Raw genomic sequence first — 16,856 nt, 5'->3', positions numbered from 1 at the left:
AGTCAGACCCCTGGAATGGAGTGTAGTCAGACCCGAAATCTGTCAGAACTGGTGAAGTCTGAGGGCACTGATCTCCATCCATACCCTTTCTCTACTCATCCCACTTTATTCAGATGATACTATTTAACACCCGGGTTGCAGTGCACAAGTACACCTGAGGGCTGGTCTACGCTAGAAAATTAGCTCGACCTGGCTGCGTCGCTCAAGGGTGTGGATTTTTCACACCAATGAGCAAGGTAGTTAAACTGACCTAACTCCCTGCGTAGACAGTGCTGTCGATGGAAGAATTGTTCCATTGACCTAGCTACTGCCTCGTGGGGAGGTGGATTCCCTACGCCAATGGGAGGTGTTCTCCCGTCAGTGTAGGTAGTGTGTACGCTGAAGTGCTACAGCGACGCAGCTGTGCCATTGTAGGGTTTCAAGTGTAGGCAAGTCCTAAGTGTGTGTGTGGTGTGTGGCGCTATTTTGACATTGTTAAAGCACTTGACTCTAATCACTCTTGTCTGTAAGTTATTGTAATACAGTGTGAGGAGAACGCTAGAACTACAACTGAGCTCTGCTTTAGTAGTGAGGTTTAAACCCTAACATCAAGGCCGTTCTTACCCAGATGCAAACTACGCAGCTGCTCCAGCGGCCAGCCTGATCCCCCGGCCGGCTTAGCTGGCCAGGAAACCTGCCCCCGCCCCTTCTCCGCCTCTTCCCCAAAGCCCCTGCTCTGCCCCCGCACTGACTCTTCCCACCCCTGCTCTGCCCCAGCCCCGCCCCCACTCCACCCCTTCCCCGAGCTACATCCTGGGGGACTGCAGCAGGGCTCGGGCGCACCCTGCACTCTGGAAGTGGAGTAGGAAGTGGAGTGACCTGACCCCAGCCCGCTCCGCTCCGCCGGCTCCCCCCGCGTCCCAAGGCTGGGAGTCGGGAGCAGGGCGGAGCGGGCTGGGGCCGGGTCACTCCACTTCCTGTCGCCCTGTGAGTGCAGGGTTGGGCCCGCACGGCAATGACCGGGTGGCAGGAAGTGGAGCGACCCGGCCCCAACCCGCTCCGCTGGCTTGTGCTGGGGGGCGGTTTCCCTCCTGCCCCTCCCGCAGTGGCTGGGGCCAGCCGCCCCCCCCCGCCCTCCGCGGGGGGGTTGCGTAGGGCACCATAATGTCTAGGGATGGCCCTGCCTAACATGCCCTGACTTGCACCCAGGGTTTGTTTTTGCATAGGATTCTATGCTAATGTGACAAAACTATTGGCAATTTCCAAGCACCAAAGTTAATTATTAAAAGTGAATGTTCCCACAGGCCCCAATAGTTGGTTCCTGTGTGGCTACTGTTAAGGCATGGATTTATGTGGAATAGCTGAGCTCACTTGAGGCATTTTGACTTTGTACATTTCAAATTCACAACTATAACTGCATTGATCAGTCTTTTTGTGTTTGAATTGTCTTCTCTTCAGAAAGTGAGGGCACTTGGTGGTTTTCAACATGAAATTCAGTTAAAGGTGCCCTTGTACTTACTTGAGTGGGTAGCCATTAGATCGTGGGGTCTTATCAGATTGTGTGCTCTGGGGTTTATACATCCCAGAGTGAAGTCATGCACACAATAATGGAATCAATGAGTAAGCCTCTTCGTACTCAAGTTAAAGCCCACCGGCTGACTTGCAGGTTCAGTTTCAAGTGCACACCCAACATTAACTGGTCCAGCCATCAACTTAAGGAGCTCTTAACTCTTCTGGAGTGCCGTGGGGTAAGGTGAGCCTCAGATCTGGTGTGGGGCAAGCTTGCCCATGAGCTTGGTGTTCTCAGCATGGCAGTCATCTCTGGATTCTCTTCTGCAACCACTGTTCTCAGTGGTACCAGATGACAGAACGAGGAGTAATGGTCTCAAGTTGCAGTGGGGGAGGCTTAGGTTGGCTATTAAGAAAAACTTTTTCACTAGGAGGGTGGTGAAGCACTGGAATGGGTTACCTAGGGAGGTGGTGGAATCTCCTTCCTTAGAGGTTTTTAAGGTCAGGCTTGAGAAAGCCCTGGCTGGGATGATTTAGTTGGGGATTGGTCCTGCTTTGAGCAGGGGGTTGGACTAGATGATTCCAACCCTGATAGTCTATGATTCTCTTCTGGTCTCAATACTTTGTCGCTCAAGAAGAGAGGTAGCCAAGACCGACAGGAAAACACTAGGAATAGACCCCGTCAAGTGTAACCAGGGTCTTCTGTGCTTTTCTGATATGGTTACAGCTAACATGAGGCTCAGTTTGTCCACACAGTAGCTCTTTTCTTAGCGTGGCCATGTTGGCGTCTCATGCTTTACAGTTATGGCTAGCTTGGTAGCATCCCATTTTGCCTCAGGTGCTGGTGCCAGAGGCAGGGAATTGTGGGTTCATTTCACATGGTGCAGTACCACTCCTTTATCATCCATCGTGTATCTGGACATGAACTCCGTGGAATCAACTATGTTCATGCTCAACACAAATCAATAGCATGGCTAGAGTCTTAAAGGGGCAGCATGCTTCTCTGCTCTCCTTGCTAGATCTGCAGGCTTTCCGTTGTGCGCGATCTGAGCTGCATTGAGCAGGTGCAGGAGAGAGACAACTTACTCTTAATGCTCTGGTGACTCAAATGGCTGAACTAACTCTTGCCACATTTTATTAAAAAACAAAACAAAAACCAGGCAAAATAATCCACCCTCACGTTGCTTGAAAATAAGGGAACTGTTTCAGTTTGGAAAGAGTGGTTTCAAATGAAATTTCCTCTCCAGTCATAACTATAGTGGAACTACAACAGCACTAGAACATACACCGAACCCCTCTTGTTTTCACCGAGAGTTTGACAAAACTGGAAACCACAGAACTGAGGCTAGAGTGGTTAGTAAATTCGCAGCCCTATTATTATGCACACTTTGAGTAAAGGGTACGTAGCCCAAAGGATATATGCAACTCTCAATCAAAAACGCTTCCTGTGGATGTTCCCCATGTAATTGTAGGCGGAGTGCAGCTGTAAGCTGGAGGTTTTCCTTCCTGGTGAATCCAGACAAGCCCTCTCTTTTCATATACCAAGGCAGATACATGAGTAAGTCAATATTGTGGCTGCTTCTACCATTTCAAAACTGTGTGTCCATTAAAAACTGATATTTTCCCAATGAGATGCAGCCTTTGGTCTCCTGGGGAGTTGTGAAAGTGGCCTTTGCTGTTTCACAGGCTAAAAGCTCCTCTGAACTAGTAAAGCTTGCCATGGGCCCGGTGCTGTATTCGAAAGTAGATGAAAGCTGATGAAGAGGTTGATTGTCTCTGACAGCCCCTCTCTGTTTCACTTAGTCTGGCTGAAAACAAAATAATACAGTTAGTTATAGACTGGATAGGAATAGCAGATTCTCACCCTAACTGATGATACAGGCAGACTTGAACATTCTTAAGGCACAAGCTACACTTGCTTTGCAGCGTGGAATCCCCCGGTGTTTCATACACAGGCTAGAAAGCCTGTTAGCCTGGGTCCAGCACTTCCCCCAGTTCAGTCTTCGTTCCTCAGGTGTTTCCAGGAGTCGTCTTGTGTGGGGAGTGAAGAACCCCAATGATGTCACTCCCTGGCTTGTATAGCTTTAGCATGTGGCGGGAACCCTTTGTTTCCAAGCGTGGTTCCCAGACCGGATTGTGGAAAAATACTGACATCCCAAGATGGAGTCCAGAGACATGTAGTCTGGTCACATGTCATTATAGAGTCATAACAGCCATTACTTACAGGCTGTCTGTAGTGTTCTCCAGACGGCTCACCAAGTGGGGGATAAGCTTCTCCTCAGGCCTATTGTTTTTACTAATGACCCATTGCCCTGAATAGGCCCTTCCCCATCCACTATCTAGACCGAAAGCATCTTGTCTAGAGGGCGATACCCAGGTGTAACTACATTTGAAGTACAGATAGTCAATATTCATAACTTCAGATACAAAAATGATACATGCACACAAATCATTGTCAGCAAATCATAACTTTTCCAACAACATCTCACATGACCCATCTTGCATAAAATGTGTTGTTATTATGCTATAACTGTATCAGAATAATCTCACTATGAAGAATCAGGTGCAGTGTCACAATTACCTCATGGCTTATGTAGAAAAAAGAGGGTATAATTGGGCAGATGTGCCGAGGTCTGTCATGCCGTCTATTCGATGTTTCCTCCTGGGGTGGGTCTTGGTAACTTTGGCTTTCTTTGAACTAGGATTTAAAGTTGTATTGTTTGTGTTAGTTAGCTCCCTCTAACATCTTCAAAAATGCTAGTCAAGTGAAGGCAAATTGTACGTTAGTGTGTGCTAAACCCTAGGCCCCTGTAGGCTTTAACTTGACCAGTTTAGCACACACTGAAGTACAGCTTGCCTCGGCTTGACTAGCATTTTGGAAGGTTTTAATTAGAACAAGCTAGCAAACATGATCGAACATCTCATCTTTAACTCCCAGTCTAGGGGCTTGTCTACATGGGGAAATTGACCAGCATAGCTATTCTGGAATAGCACCCTATCTGTGGATACTCCTATTCCGCAATAGCTCTAGCACTTTGAATTCACACCTGACCTTACTCCTGAATAACTTGCCCGTGTAGACCAGGCCTAGACAAAGCCTTTGGCAGCTTTGTCTGGTTCAGTCTCATAAGTCACAAATGTGATGTCACACCCATGAATTACACATCAACCCATGTAGTGAAGTCTTATAAACAGGCAGCAATAGATGTATTGGATATAAAATGCTTCCATGATACTTGGTGCTGTGATATGATTAGGCCAGACTATACACTAAACGGGGCAGGCTAGGTCAGTGATTTGATGTGGGACCTAACAGAAACAGGTAGGTGCTACAGGAAGTAATATGGTATCTTACTAGGTGATGTTCTTCCTTTTGAATTGTGCACAAGTGATGCCAGGGGTCTGTACAGCTGTAGTTGCTATCTTTCAGAGGAGACACAAAATCAAAGATCTGACCACTTGTCGCTGAAGATCCAGTATCCTGACTAAATTTTGCTTACTTAAAATCCCCCTGAAGTCTGAATTAGAGATGGCATTTCATGTTCACTACCTGTGGTGCTGTTTTATGCTTTTACAGGACTATTTATTCCACTCACCTTAGAGGTAGCAGCAGACTGTGGTGTGATGGGTTTGTAAACCACTTTAAAATTCTCCAAAAGGTGTGGCATAAGGACAAATTATTATATAGGCAATTGAATATTTTAAATATGGAATTTTAACTTCAAGAAAATTCTTACAAATCTTGTGCTGTTTGACTGAAATCTGCATTGTTTGTGCATGAAAATTGGGTTGTTGTTGTTATTATTATTATTAATGGAAAAATGAAATACAAAAACCAGTATGTTAGCTGGCTGGATAACGATGTTCAGGTTTGAATCTGACATGTTACAATCTTCATGTTGTGGCTCACCTTTGTAAATAAATTTCTTAAACAACCCACAAACAACTACTTTCCAGACACTACTTGGTGTTTTGAATTTTCATAGAACAGAATAATGGGTACAGTTAGTAACTTTTCCCTTGTACCGATTTATGAACGTGAATTGAGTTCTAGGTATTTACTGCTTGTTTGCCATGCTCCTTCATGATTACTATTCCTGCATTAATTAATATATACAAACCATTGTCTGGTGCAGAGCTGGGTTCTTGCCTTTCAGAGGTGGAGCCCATGTTAAGAAAAATAGCTGTTCCTAACTGCACTCCTGAGACTTGCTAACTTAACACTCCATTTCCCAGAGGCACCTCCTAAGCAACAATGATGTGATTTCTGGTTTCAGACTCCCTTGATCTCTAGAGACGGCTGTGTGAATTCATGCTCTTTGGAAGAGGGGAGGCATGGAAGAGACAACTTAGATTTCAGGAAAATAAGCTTCACTGAAATATTTATTTCCTGGTGTTAGAGTACAACCAGGCAGTCACTGGCAATCAGAAGTGGCTGGTTCATTTCACTGAGTGCCACAGCGCAAAAGAGAGAGGATGACAGTGGGATAACTGGGCTTCTGAATGGAATCATTATGTAAAATCTATACAGCTTCTTTCTCTTTCCCTTCCCTTTGGCATACCATAAGCTTTCAGGATGTACATGAAACCAATGAAATACCTTGCTTCAGAACACTAGAAATGCATCCGACGAAGTGGGCATTCACCCACGAAGGCTTATGTTCCAATACATCTGTTAGTCTTAAAGGTGCCACAGGACTCTCTGTTGCATAATATATTGGGGTAGTAGTTGTTCACGTGTTCTACAAGGCCTAACAGATTAGTTTATTGTGTAGGAGTTTTATGGTCATAGACAGAACTCATCAAATAGTAGACTGCATCTTAAATAAACCTTAATATATTAATTAACCAGGTTTTCTTCTGCTGCTTGATGCTGCGGCCCAGTTTGGGTTCTTAATCGCTGATCCTTGCTGTCAGGCTACCAATTTGTTCATTCCAGCTGTTTTATGTTCCTCTAATTCATGGAATTATTTTGCAAAACATTTTGTGGTGTAAAGGGCTTTGTTTGAGTATTGTGGCTTATGTGTTTTCATTGTTCATATAGTTTTAAGCTCTCTGCTGAGGAAGCTAAAATCTAGTCCATTGTGAAATATTTTTCCTTCCTAAAAATTTCTGCTTACTGACCGTTTGTCTTCTCACCACTTAAAGTAGTACTTTAAGAATGTGGTCTTAATGCCATCTTTCTTCTTGGACATGTAATAACCTGCTAACTGCAGGTACTTCTACAGCAATCTTTTAGGGAAAGCAGTAGCAGATCAGGTGACTTGAAAATTTGTTTGTGTGGTTGTCCTGAAGTTTCTTGTAGACTATCAGAGAAGGACACCAGAAATCACTTTTGTCCGTGACTTAAATGATCCTTTTACCACAGGTTAAAAAACAGTTTCAAACATATTGGTTGGAAAGGATGTGTTGGTTCTGGATTGTCAAGGATTTATAAAAGCCTTTCATGTCTACATCATTAGTTCAAATGCAATCCAGGTTGGTGTCTATCTTTCAAAAGCTATATGTGCAGATCTGCGATGCTGTCCAAGTGGATCCCTCGCCACTGGCAACTCTTAGAAGTCTCTGAGACATGAAGTGGGGTATCAGGCCGTTTCTCTTGTGCAGGTGTCTGCATTGTACAATTACCACAGCAATTGGAGACTTATAAGCAGAGAGACAAAGGGGTAAATTAGTTTGGAGACTCATACTAAAGTACCTCTTGCTCCTGGAGATGGTCGCTCCTAGAAGAGATTTAAATAGCAGTGTGTGTGGAAACTTGCAGTATTGTCCATGCTGCATCTGTGTTGTGGGTAAATGCAGGACTTCCACTTCCAGGGTGGTTAGTCTGTCACAGTTCACAGCACCAAATTCTTAAACACACTTCAAAAAGTACTTAAAAACTAACTAACAAAACCCCCAACAGCAGAACTAGCTAAGAGACACAAAACAGCCCATAAATCCTGCAACACTGAAAGCGGAATAAAATAGTCTAGAGTTAAGATTACTTAGTTTGGTGATGAGAAGCTTAAGGTTTAATTCTGTGCTATACTTTCCCTTTGACTGTGTTGACTGCCTTTTATGTTGAGGCTTTGTTAAATATAGCTTGTTCAGTGAACTGGAATACCTGGACTTTGAAACTACTGCATACTGCAGATATTTCTTACAAAAAAACACCACACGCAAATCCAAAAGGTCATATTTTTGGCAGGAAGGAGGGGAATCTGATGTTTGTTTGAAATGGAATTGTATGTGAGAATGTGCATGCGGTGTGTATGTGGCTTATTCAGTTAATATACCATCCAGCATTGCTGAGTTACAGTATGTTGAGAGAGAGTCCTGCACAACTTATCTCCTAGTGAAAGGCTGTTAACTAGTTTCTCTAAGGCCTGTCTTGGCTGTACAGTGAAAATAAGGCTTTGTCTACACCTCACTTTTGTCGGTAAAACTTTTGTCGTTCAGGGGTGTGAACCCCCTGCTCCACGGAACGACAAGAGTTTTACGGACAAAAAGTGCCGGTGTGAACAGCGCTTTGTCTGTGGGAGAACTCTCCTTCCAATAAAGCTACCGCCTCTCGTTGGGGGTGGATTATTTTGTCGGCGGGAGAGCTCTCCCCTGCCGACAAAGAGCGGCTACACTGCGTGCCTTTTAGCACCGGTGGAACCGCACAGCTGTGTCGCTAAAAGGTGCAAAGTGTAGACATAGCCTAAGGCTAACAAAATGCCAACAGTGGCAACAATTTAGATTGTAAACCCCTTCCACTTTATAATCTGTCTTCATTACTTTACTCTTCTGCGCCACACCCACTGGTAGCTATGCTGCTGGTGTAAAGTGATATTTCTTATACTATTTGCATGGGGAGCCAATTATCAGAATGTTAAATCTGTATGGAAACTAGTGGCTTAACATGTATTATATTGGCCTTTCAAGCTATACCCTCTATACCAATATTCCAGTCATGAGACTTATCCCACAAAGTGTCTGTGATGCCAATTAAATCATTATTTAGCTTGTGTACTAATACTTTCAGTTCTTCCTTTTTATTCCCCATACTCCTTGCTAGAAGTATACAAAATAACGAATGATATAGGTAAGGAAGACAGCACATCTGTTTCCCCGTCTCATAACACAACAAGGGACTTCCGATAAAATTGGAAGATGGTGTATTCAGAACTGATAAAAGGAAACTGCTTAAACACAATTCACCTTGTGGAATCCATTGCCACAGAATGTCATTGAGGCCTGTAACAGGATTCTAAAAAGGCCTTTAACGTTTATGGGGATAACAAGAATATCCAGAGTCCTTCTGAGGGCTACAGATCCTGTGGCAGGTTTCAGAGTGGTGGCCCTGTTAGTCTGTATCAGCAAAAACAACAAGGAGTCCTTATGGCACCTTAGAGACTAACAAATGTATTTGGGCATAAGCTTTCGTGAGCTAAAACCCACTTCATCAGCTGCATGGAGTGGAAAAAATCCTGTGGCATCAGAGCATAAACCAACCTTCAACTATTTGGGGGTAGGATAGGGTGACCAGACAGCAAATGTGAAAAATTGGGATGGGCGTGGGGGGGTAATAGGAGCCTGTATAAGAAAAAGGCCCCAAAATTGGGACTGTCCCTATAAAATGGGGACATCTGGTCACCCTAGGGTAGGAGGAAACTTTCACGGGGGGTGCGGGGGTGGGGCAGATTATCCCATGTTTACTTATTGCCGAAGCAAACTGTCTGAAGTAGCTCGTATTGGCCACTGTTGGAAACAGGACACAGAACTAGCTGAACCACTGTTCTGATCCCTTGTGGCAATTTGTGTTCCTAAATGGAAGCATAGATGTGAAAGCCCCGTAGTGTAGTGGTTATCCCGTTCACCTAACACGCGAAACATCCCCGCTTCGAAACCGGGCGGAAACAGGTCACTGTTCCTTTAAATTGGGGGGAGGGATCGCTCAGTAGTTTGAGCATTGGCCTGCTAAACCCAGGGTTGTGAGTTCAATCCTTGAGGGGGTCATTTAGGGATCTGGGGCAAAAATCTGTGTGGGGATTGATCCTGCTTTGAGCAGGGAGTTGAACTAGATACCTCCTGAGGTCCCTTCCAACCCTGATATTCTATGGACCTCTTCCAGCTCATGCAGTTGAGTGACAGAGCCAGGAATAGACTCTAGGAATCCTGACTCCACTGCTTCTTGCTCTTAGATCACATTCCATTTCCCTAATATGACTGTTTTCATTATACCTGTTCTGTAATAACTAGAAGAATTTGGCTTTAAAGCTACACTAGGGAGAATCCCAGTGCTCTGTCAGGCTTTGAGACAGATGTTCTTGGCGCATCCAGCCGGAGCAGGGGACTGAAAGGATTAATATTCCAAGCACAAATATGCACCTTGGAATAAGCCACGCTCAGTGAGCACAGCCTGTGGCGAACATCCTTGAAAAGGAAATGAAATTGAAATCCCTGGGTGGTTGGAGGGTTGCTATAATCTGACTGTGCTGTGGTGAAAGTAGCATTGAAGTGTCTGTTTCCATTCCTCTCCTGACTTCCCTTTTCTATAAGGCTTACTGAGACAGCAGGTACGGTGACTTGACCTACAAATGCCTCCACCATCCAGCCCTTGCTAGCTGAAAATTTGCACTCTGAGGTGAAAGTGCTGGATCGGTTTTTTTGGTTAAGGAGTTTGTAAAGCAGCTAAAATTACCTCTGATAGGTAGAAGTGTGTAGCATTCATTCTAGTCCTTGCGGATGGTATTATAGTGAAGCTGTCTTCAGAAGTTCCAGGAGAGCTGTATGACATGGAGCTAGGGGTTTGTTATAAATTTTAATGCGAATGGACTCCGTTGGCTGGAAGTGCCTAGAGGTTTTAAACAAAGAAGTTTAATATGGCCTGCTGCACCCGGGGTCTGTGCGTGCTGACTGGTGGGCTTGGGACAGGCACTATCCACACTATGGTGAGAACAGTTTAAACGTGGCTGTGCAAACGAAGTTCTGGCACGGTTTTCCTGGTCATTGTGGACAAGTTTTTTCTTTTTCCTTTTCTTTCCTGTCTAAACAGTGCTGGAATGGAATGCTTTAAGTATTGGTAGCCTAGGGCATGATTCTCTGACCAAAGAGAGTTCTGGCTATATAGTTCAGCCAAGTTTAAAGCTCCGCTAGCAACTGCTTGTTCAAACACAGTTCCAACCCTGCTGTGGGTAAGAGTATAGTCTCCCCTACCTTGGGATAGTAGCACAGACTGAATACACATTCTAAAATTGAGGAATTTGTCAAGGTGGGGAAACTCATAGCTTTCCTGGCCTGGCCAACATTCTGTTAGCACTTCCTGGCTGCCAGAGACAAAGGTGAACTGAAAGTGCTGTTTCAGGCTGCTAGGTGCTAAGGCATAGATTGAATTGATGAAGTGAGCGTGGGAAGTGGTGATGAGGAGGAGGAGTACTTGTGGCACCTTAGGCCTTGGCTACACTGGCAATTCACAGCGCTGCACTTGCTGCGCTCAGGGGTGTGAAAAAACACCCCCCCCGAGCGCAGCGAGTGCAGCGCTGTAAAGTGCCAGTGTAATCAGCGCTGCACGCTCGCTCGCAGCGCTGCAAGCTATTCCCCTCGGATCCGCAAGTGTAGCCAACAAATTTATTTGAGCATAACCTTTCGTGGGCTAAAACCCACTTCTTCGGATGCGTGCAATGGACAATACAGGAGGAAGATATCTATACACAGAGGACATGAAAAATGGGTGTTGCTATACTAACTATAAAGAGAGTAATCAGTTAAGGTGGGATATCAGCAGGAGAAAAAAAACATTTGTAGTGATAATCAGGATGGCCCATTTCCAACAGCTGACAAGAAGGTGTGAGTAACAGTAGGGGGGAAAATAGCATGGGGAAATAGGTTTTACTTTGTGTAATGACCCATCCAGTCCCAGTCTTTATTCAAGCCTAATTTAATGGTGTCCAGTTTGCAAATTAATTCCAATTCTGCAGTTTCTCCTTGGAGTCTGGTTTTGAAGTGGTGATGCAGCTTGCAAGGTTAAAAAGCTCTGCCTTTAAGAAGTCACTTGTGTAAGTGGAGACCTTAAACTCACCAGGTAACCCTCCAGGCATATATCACTAATAGCATCCTTCCTCAATCCCTCCCTGTTTTCATCAGCTTCTGTTGCGCTTAGCAACTGTAAGCTCTTCTGCACAGGGACTCAGCATTGTTTTAAAACAGCAAGAGAGACAAGGTGGGTGAGGTAATATTTTTTATTGTACCAACATGGCTACAACAAAACTGCACTAAAGCACCAAGCACATTTATGATTCTGTATAAGTATACTTCAGTGAAGGTGCACTGTTTAGTTCCTCTGCCGTTCAGAACTTAGAGAATCTCGGTAAGAAAGCTGTTTTCCAGCATAGTGCCACTATTTCTTTTAATTCTTAAGCCATTTTACCGTAAATTCAGACTTGAGAGACAAGGTAGATGAGGTAATATCTTTTATTGGACCAACTTCTCTTGCTGAGAGACACAAGTGTTTGAGCTTACACAGAGCTCTTCTTCAGGTCTGGGAAACATACTCAGTGTCACAGCTAAATATACCACCCTGTGGTTTCTAAAAGCTTCCTATGAACATGACCTATTTCCATTCTCTCTAGGTAAGCATTGAAATGTTCTCATTTTTATAGGTATGGTGGATTGATTTAAGTCAAAGTGATTTAAATTGCTAATTTTAATCATGACTTAAATCAGCAAGCAGAAAACCTTGATTTAAAGAATCAGTTTTAATTATATTTTGCGCTTGTACTTTTTAGTTTTTTTCCTAAAGAAAGGTTGAGTCTGATTGGTTGGTAACCACTAAAATATGTTGATTTGCAACTAAAAATTGCCCTTGTACTAAATTTGGTGCTTCTTTCTGATAACCAGGAGGACACGCTGTATCTTTACATAGTTATTTAAACAATTATATAGCTTAATTTATATTTATTTAGATTCTTAATTTTTCCATTTTTATTGTATTAGAAGGTGGTAAATGATGCATTTCTTCTTTACTGGATTACAGTAACTTTTTACTTGTGATTTGTGTCAAGCACTATTTGGGTGGAAATTCAAATACAATTAAAAATGCAAAAAAATAGGATATATTTTTTTTAATTAAATACAACTCCCTTAATTGTGCTGGGTACATAAGAAAAAATTAACAAAGATAATCCCTTGTTTTGCATTTAAATCATTCAAGGTTTCAGAACTTGTAGATCTCATCATCTCATACCTAGTTTTTATTCCTCGATTAGAAGAGAAAAACAAGCTTTCCTGCTTTTTCAATTCCGTATTTGTTCCTTAACTTTGAATGAATTAGTCATTGAACTGAACTAGTTGAATAAACTGAAATGAAGAAAATATTCTCTCTCCCACTGCAGAAGAGGCTACTTCTATCAAAATCTGGTCTAGCATGCCAACAAACTGGTTTCAGATGCTTAGCCAGTGCCTTCCACCAGTTCAGTGGTTGACTTTCTTCAAAACTTGGCAGCAAACACATACTGCTTAATATTATTTTTTGTATTTAATTTAAATTATTTTAATAGATTATACTTTTAGGCCTTAACATAAATTGTCAATTTCACATTTAATTTTATAGATTTGTTTAAAAAGGCAGTTTAAATAGATCCAATTTTAATCTTTTACATCATCAGTTTTTATCCATCCTGTTTATAGGTTAAGGCACACTGCCTTGGGGATGCAGCTATGATTTATCCATGGAAGAAGTATTTGACGCTTTATTTGTTAATGAAGTTGTAGTTTTAGATTTTCCTGTCCACGGCATAAGTAGTTTCCATATGCAGAACACACACCACATGCATGGCACTTGGAGGTTAAAGTGGTGTTAATAACTTTCATTTTTATCTTGCAAATATATTCTTGTGTATGGGATGGCTAGTGCTCCAGCATTAGTGCTGAAAGGGGGAGGTTTCCCAGACTTGCGCTCTCCTGGGGGCAGATTTAGAACCTGCCAGTACGGCTGACTCCTCTTTTGACTTGCAATATTTGAGGTGGGTAGCAGAGATGATGCATTTGCATTTGCATGGAACAGCGACAAAAGAGAACGTTCAAACCCAAAGCATTCTGAAATCTGAAGCTCCCTGGAATTAGTTCACCATGATAGGACTTGTCACGCTTTTGCGCTAAGGGGGTGGATATTAGTGTCTTTCCATCTTGTTCCAAAATTGTCAGATAGGATTCCCTACCCTGGGGCTCAGTTACCTGCCTGCTGGTTAAAGACTTGGTTAGCCACTATTGAAAGGGAAGCTAAAGTAGACTAAGGCTTTGGTAAAACTCAGGATTTTTCTGCTATCAACTTGCACTTACATTTTGTTTTTTTCTCTCTGCAGGAATTTTTCAGAAAGCTAGCGTACCACAGGAATGGAAGAAAACACTGGTAAGTACTCTCCTGGATCCCCATACCACAGTTTGTTGGTCTTTTTTCCTTCAGCCTTGGTTCTCCTACATTTTCATAACGAAATGGTACTTCCTTAATTTCTGGGTCTTGAATCATAAATGTCCAAATGGTAGGATAAAAGACAACCAGAAAGATAAGAACTAATGCTGTATAGCACCTATGCAGCACTTCAAAGACCAGATTCTGATCAGTTAAAATGTTGTAAACCTGGACTATCTTTATCAAAGGGTATGTCCAGACTGCCCGCTGAATCGGCGGGTAGTAATCGATCTATCGGGGATCGATATATCGCGTCTCATCTAGACGCGATATATCGATCCCCGAACGCGCTCCCGTCGATTCCTGAACTCCACTGGAGGGAGCGGCGGTAGCGGAGTCGACGGGGAAGCCGTGGCCGTCGATCCCGCTCCGTGAGGACCCGAGGTAAGTCGAAATAAGATACATCAACTTCAGCGACGCTATTCCCATAGCTGAAGTTGCGTATCTTACATCGACCCCACCTTCTCATCCCCTCCCCCCAGTGTAGACCAGCCCAAAGATACTCTGGATCTCACAGGTGAGAGGGATCAGAATTGATTCTGCAATCCTTAAAGCACTTTACAGGCAAGTAGCCATTACAGTTTTACAAATGGTGAAACTGAAGCTTGCCCAAAGCCACACTCTGCAGTTCTGTGGAAAGACAGGGCTTAGAAAACAGTAGCTGTAGTCCTAGTTCCATATTTATTCCCCTAGACCGTGCTGCCATGTGAAAGATGTAGGGTTCTTTAATTTAAAAAAGCTGATTGTAGAGTAATTGCCTTAGGCACTGCATGACTTGCTCTGAGGCAAACTGATCAACGTGTTAGTTAAACCTAATCTGTGATGCAAACTGGATTTGGCCTCAGTTCAAGTGGTAGAGATCTGCATAGAATAAGGGCTTTTTCTGAATGGCTACAAATATTGTCAATAGGCAATAGAAAAAGGCAGCCACCTGGCTAGAAACTGCTTTTTTTTTGCAAACATTTCATCTTCCCTTCATCAGAAGGAGTCGATCTCTCTTTCTCTCTCACACCCACCCACCCACCAATACAAATTTGGGTGCATTTCACCTTACGTCCCATTGAAGTATGGTGTTAATTCATTCCATGGCTGCAGGCTAACATCTTAAATAATGAATCACTTAAGATGAAGTCATAGCAAAGATTATCCTCAGCTTTGCATTGGATATACAAGGGCCCCTTTTTAAAAAGTCTCTCTAATTAAATTACATTTAAATGCCAGCCATTTATTGGATCACTTGCAGTTTGTAATGAGCTGTGACATAAGCGAAGTAATAAAGTTGCGTGACCACAAATCTTGCCCGTGGGGCGTCCTCACAGAGACAAATTATATCAACCTTAACTAGGGAATTGAGCGATGTTCAACAGTGGCATTGTCTTCGTGCAACAATGGCAGCACCTTTGTGTGAAGGCCAAGTTAGGACTTTGTGGAAAACTGATCTGCTGGACCCTAATGGGTCAGCTAGAACAGTTCTTCTTTCTGTGCCAAAGTGAATATGCATAGAAACTGCTCGTGGTGAAATTCCTGGTAACAAGTTACTGCTGTGCACTGTGATAGCCTGTAACGTGAATGCTTTTTTCATACTATTCCCCTTTTCCTCCAAAAAAAGTTGCTTTGGGACACGTTAAACTAACTTGCAACTGACAACTTTTTAAGTAAATGACTTCAGTGCTGGTAATAGATGCTGGAGTGATGGCCATGGGGATGGAATCTTTCCGTTTATCCACAGAACAGACAGCAGCAGCGCAAGTTTCTGTCGCCCCCCCAGTATGCCTCAGCTGGTACTGAAGGGACTCTTCTGGGGAGGGGCTGCAATGCAGATTGTGTTATCTAGTTAATCCTGAGCCTCTCTGCTGAGACTACCAGCAACCAGTTTGTGTCTGTGTCACAAAAGCCATCATCTGCCCACTGGCAATTGACTTAGACCTCAAATTCATTTTACAGAGGCCAGCAAGCAGCCATCAGATTACAACCAATCTAGCTCACTCTTGACCTTGACTGCTCTAGTGACCTGGAGGTGGAAAGCTCTAAATCTCATTACCATTCTCCTGAGCCATGCAGAATCACCCACCTCCCCCCATTTGAACACTCAGCTATACAAGTGCGAGAACGGTTATATTTTGCACTTCTACTCAAAAGGGCCGTGGCTATATTTTGTTTCAGCCTGTTGTGACTTTTTAAACCTACTGGTTTATATTGTTAACATGGCTGGAAACAATAAGAGGTAGAATAAACAGATGGGTCTTTGATTATTATTATTTTTTTTAAATTACTTTGCTTTTAAGGAGGTTCATTCTCCAAGTGCTACTAAATTCAGGATTCCTGGGTTCTATTCCCGGCACTGACTGGAGAGGAGGTAAGGCTGAGCTTTTAACTGGAGGAGCTATGTGACTAGCTGAGCTGAGACTGGCTCCCTTTGTTTTTTCAAAACCTTGATGGATTCCTGTCCTTAACCAGTTGTATATTAACCACCTTCACAATACTGCATGGCTGGCTTTTGTTTTGACTTTATTGGCACATGTTCAGAGGTGGTGTGCTCTGAATAGCATTGCAATGCACCCAAGTGGCCACTGGGACTGTACGATTAATCATCTTTCCTTTCAGTCACCCGGCTTCACTAGCCGCACATGGGTAGGGATGGAAGCTCCTTTTGGCTGGCTGCTTTGGTTAATCAAAAATGACAGATTTGCTGCTGCCTTCAGATTTTAATTTATGATCATCAGTGAAGGCTACTGCGAGCATTCCTTGTAGACAATTATAGTGGCGTTTTAGTATAGTATTGAGCTCAGCTCCTCCACTGAGGTCTAGAGGGAAAGGAATATACAGGCCTCCCGGTACTCTTACTAACTGGTGATGTGAAACCCATCAAAGAGGAAGAAAAATCTGCCAGGATGGAAATAACATGGTTTTGGGTAGGTGCTGAGGCACCAACATG

General features: G+C 43.4%; 1 protein-coding gene across 9 annotated transcripts in view; it reads left to right on the top strand.

Moving 5' to 3' along the window:
- The window catches only part of PHACTR4 (phosphatase and actin regulator 4), a 100,218-nt gene that overhangs the window by 25,931 nt on the left and 57,431 nt on the right, over positions 1-16,856 (top strand). For 5 of the 9 annotated variants that reach the window (XM_065577063.1, XM_065577061.1, XM_065577059.1 and 2 more), the window contains exon 2: positions 13,815-13,861. The exons of 1 other annotated variant lie outside the window; for it this stretch is intronic. In XM_065577063.1, coding sequence (XP_065433135.1) covers positions 13,846-13,861 — 16 coding nt within the window. In that variant the 5' untranslated portion in view covers positions 13,815-13,845. Of the gene's footprint in view, positions 1-13,814; positions 13,862-16,206; positions 16,278-16,856 lie in introns of all 9 variants that reach the window. 3 more of the 9 variants (XR_010594642.1, XM_065577058.1, XM_065577057.1) reach the window with 1 other exon arrangement.

This window comes from Chrysemys picta, chromosome 23 (genome assembly GCF_011386835.1).
Source record: "Chrysemys picta bellii isolate R12L10 chromosome 23, ASM1138683v2, whole genome shotgun sequence".
Taxonomy (NCBI): domain Eukaryota; kingdom Metazoa; phylum Chordata; order Testudines; family Emydidae; genus Chrysemys; species Chrysemys picta.
This window is presented reverse-complemented; position numbering and strand designations above follow the sequence as displayed.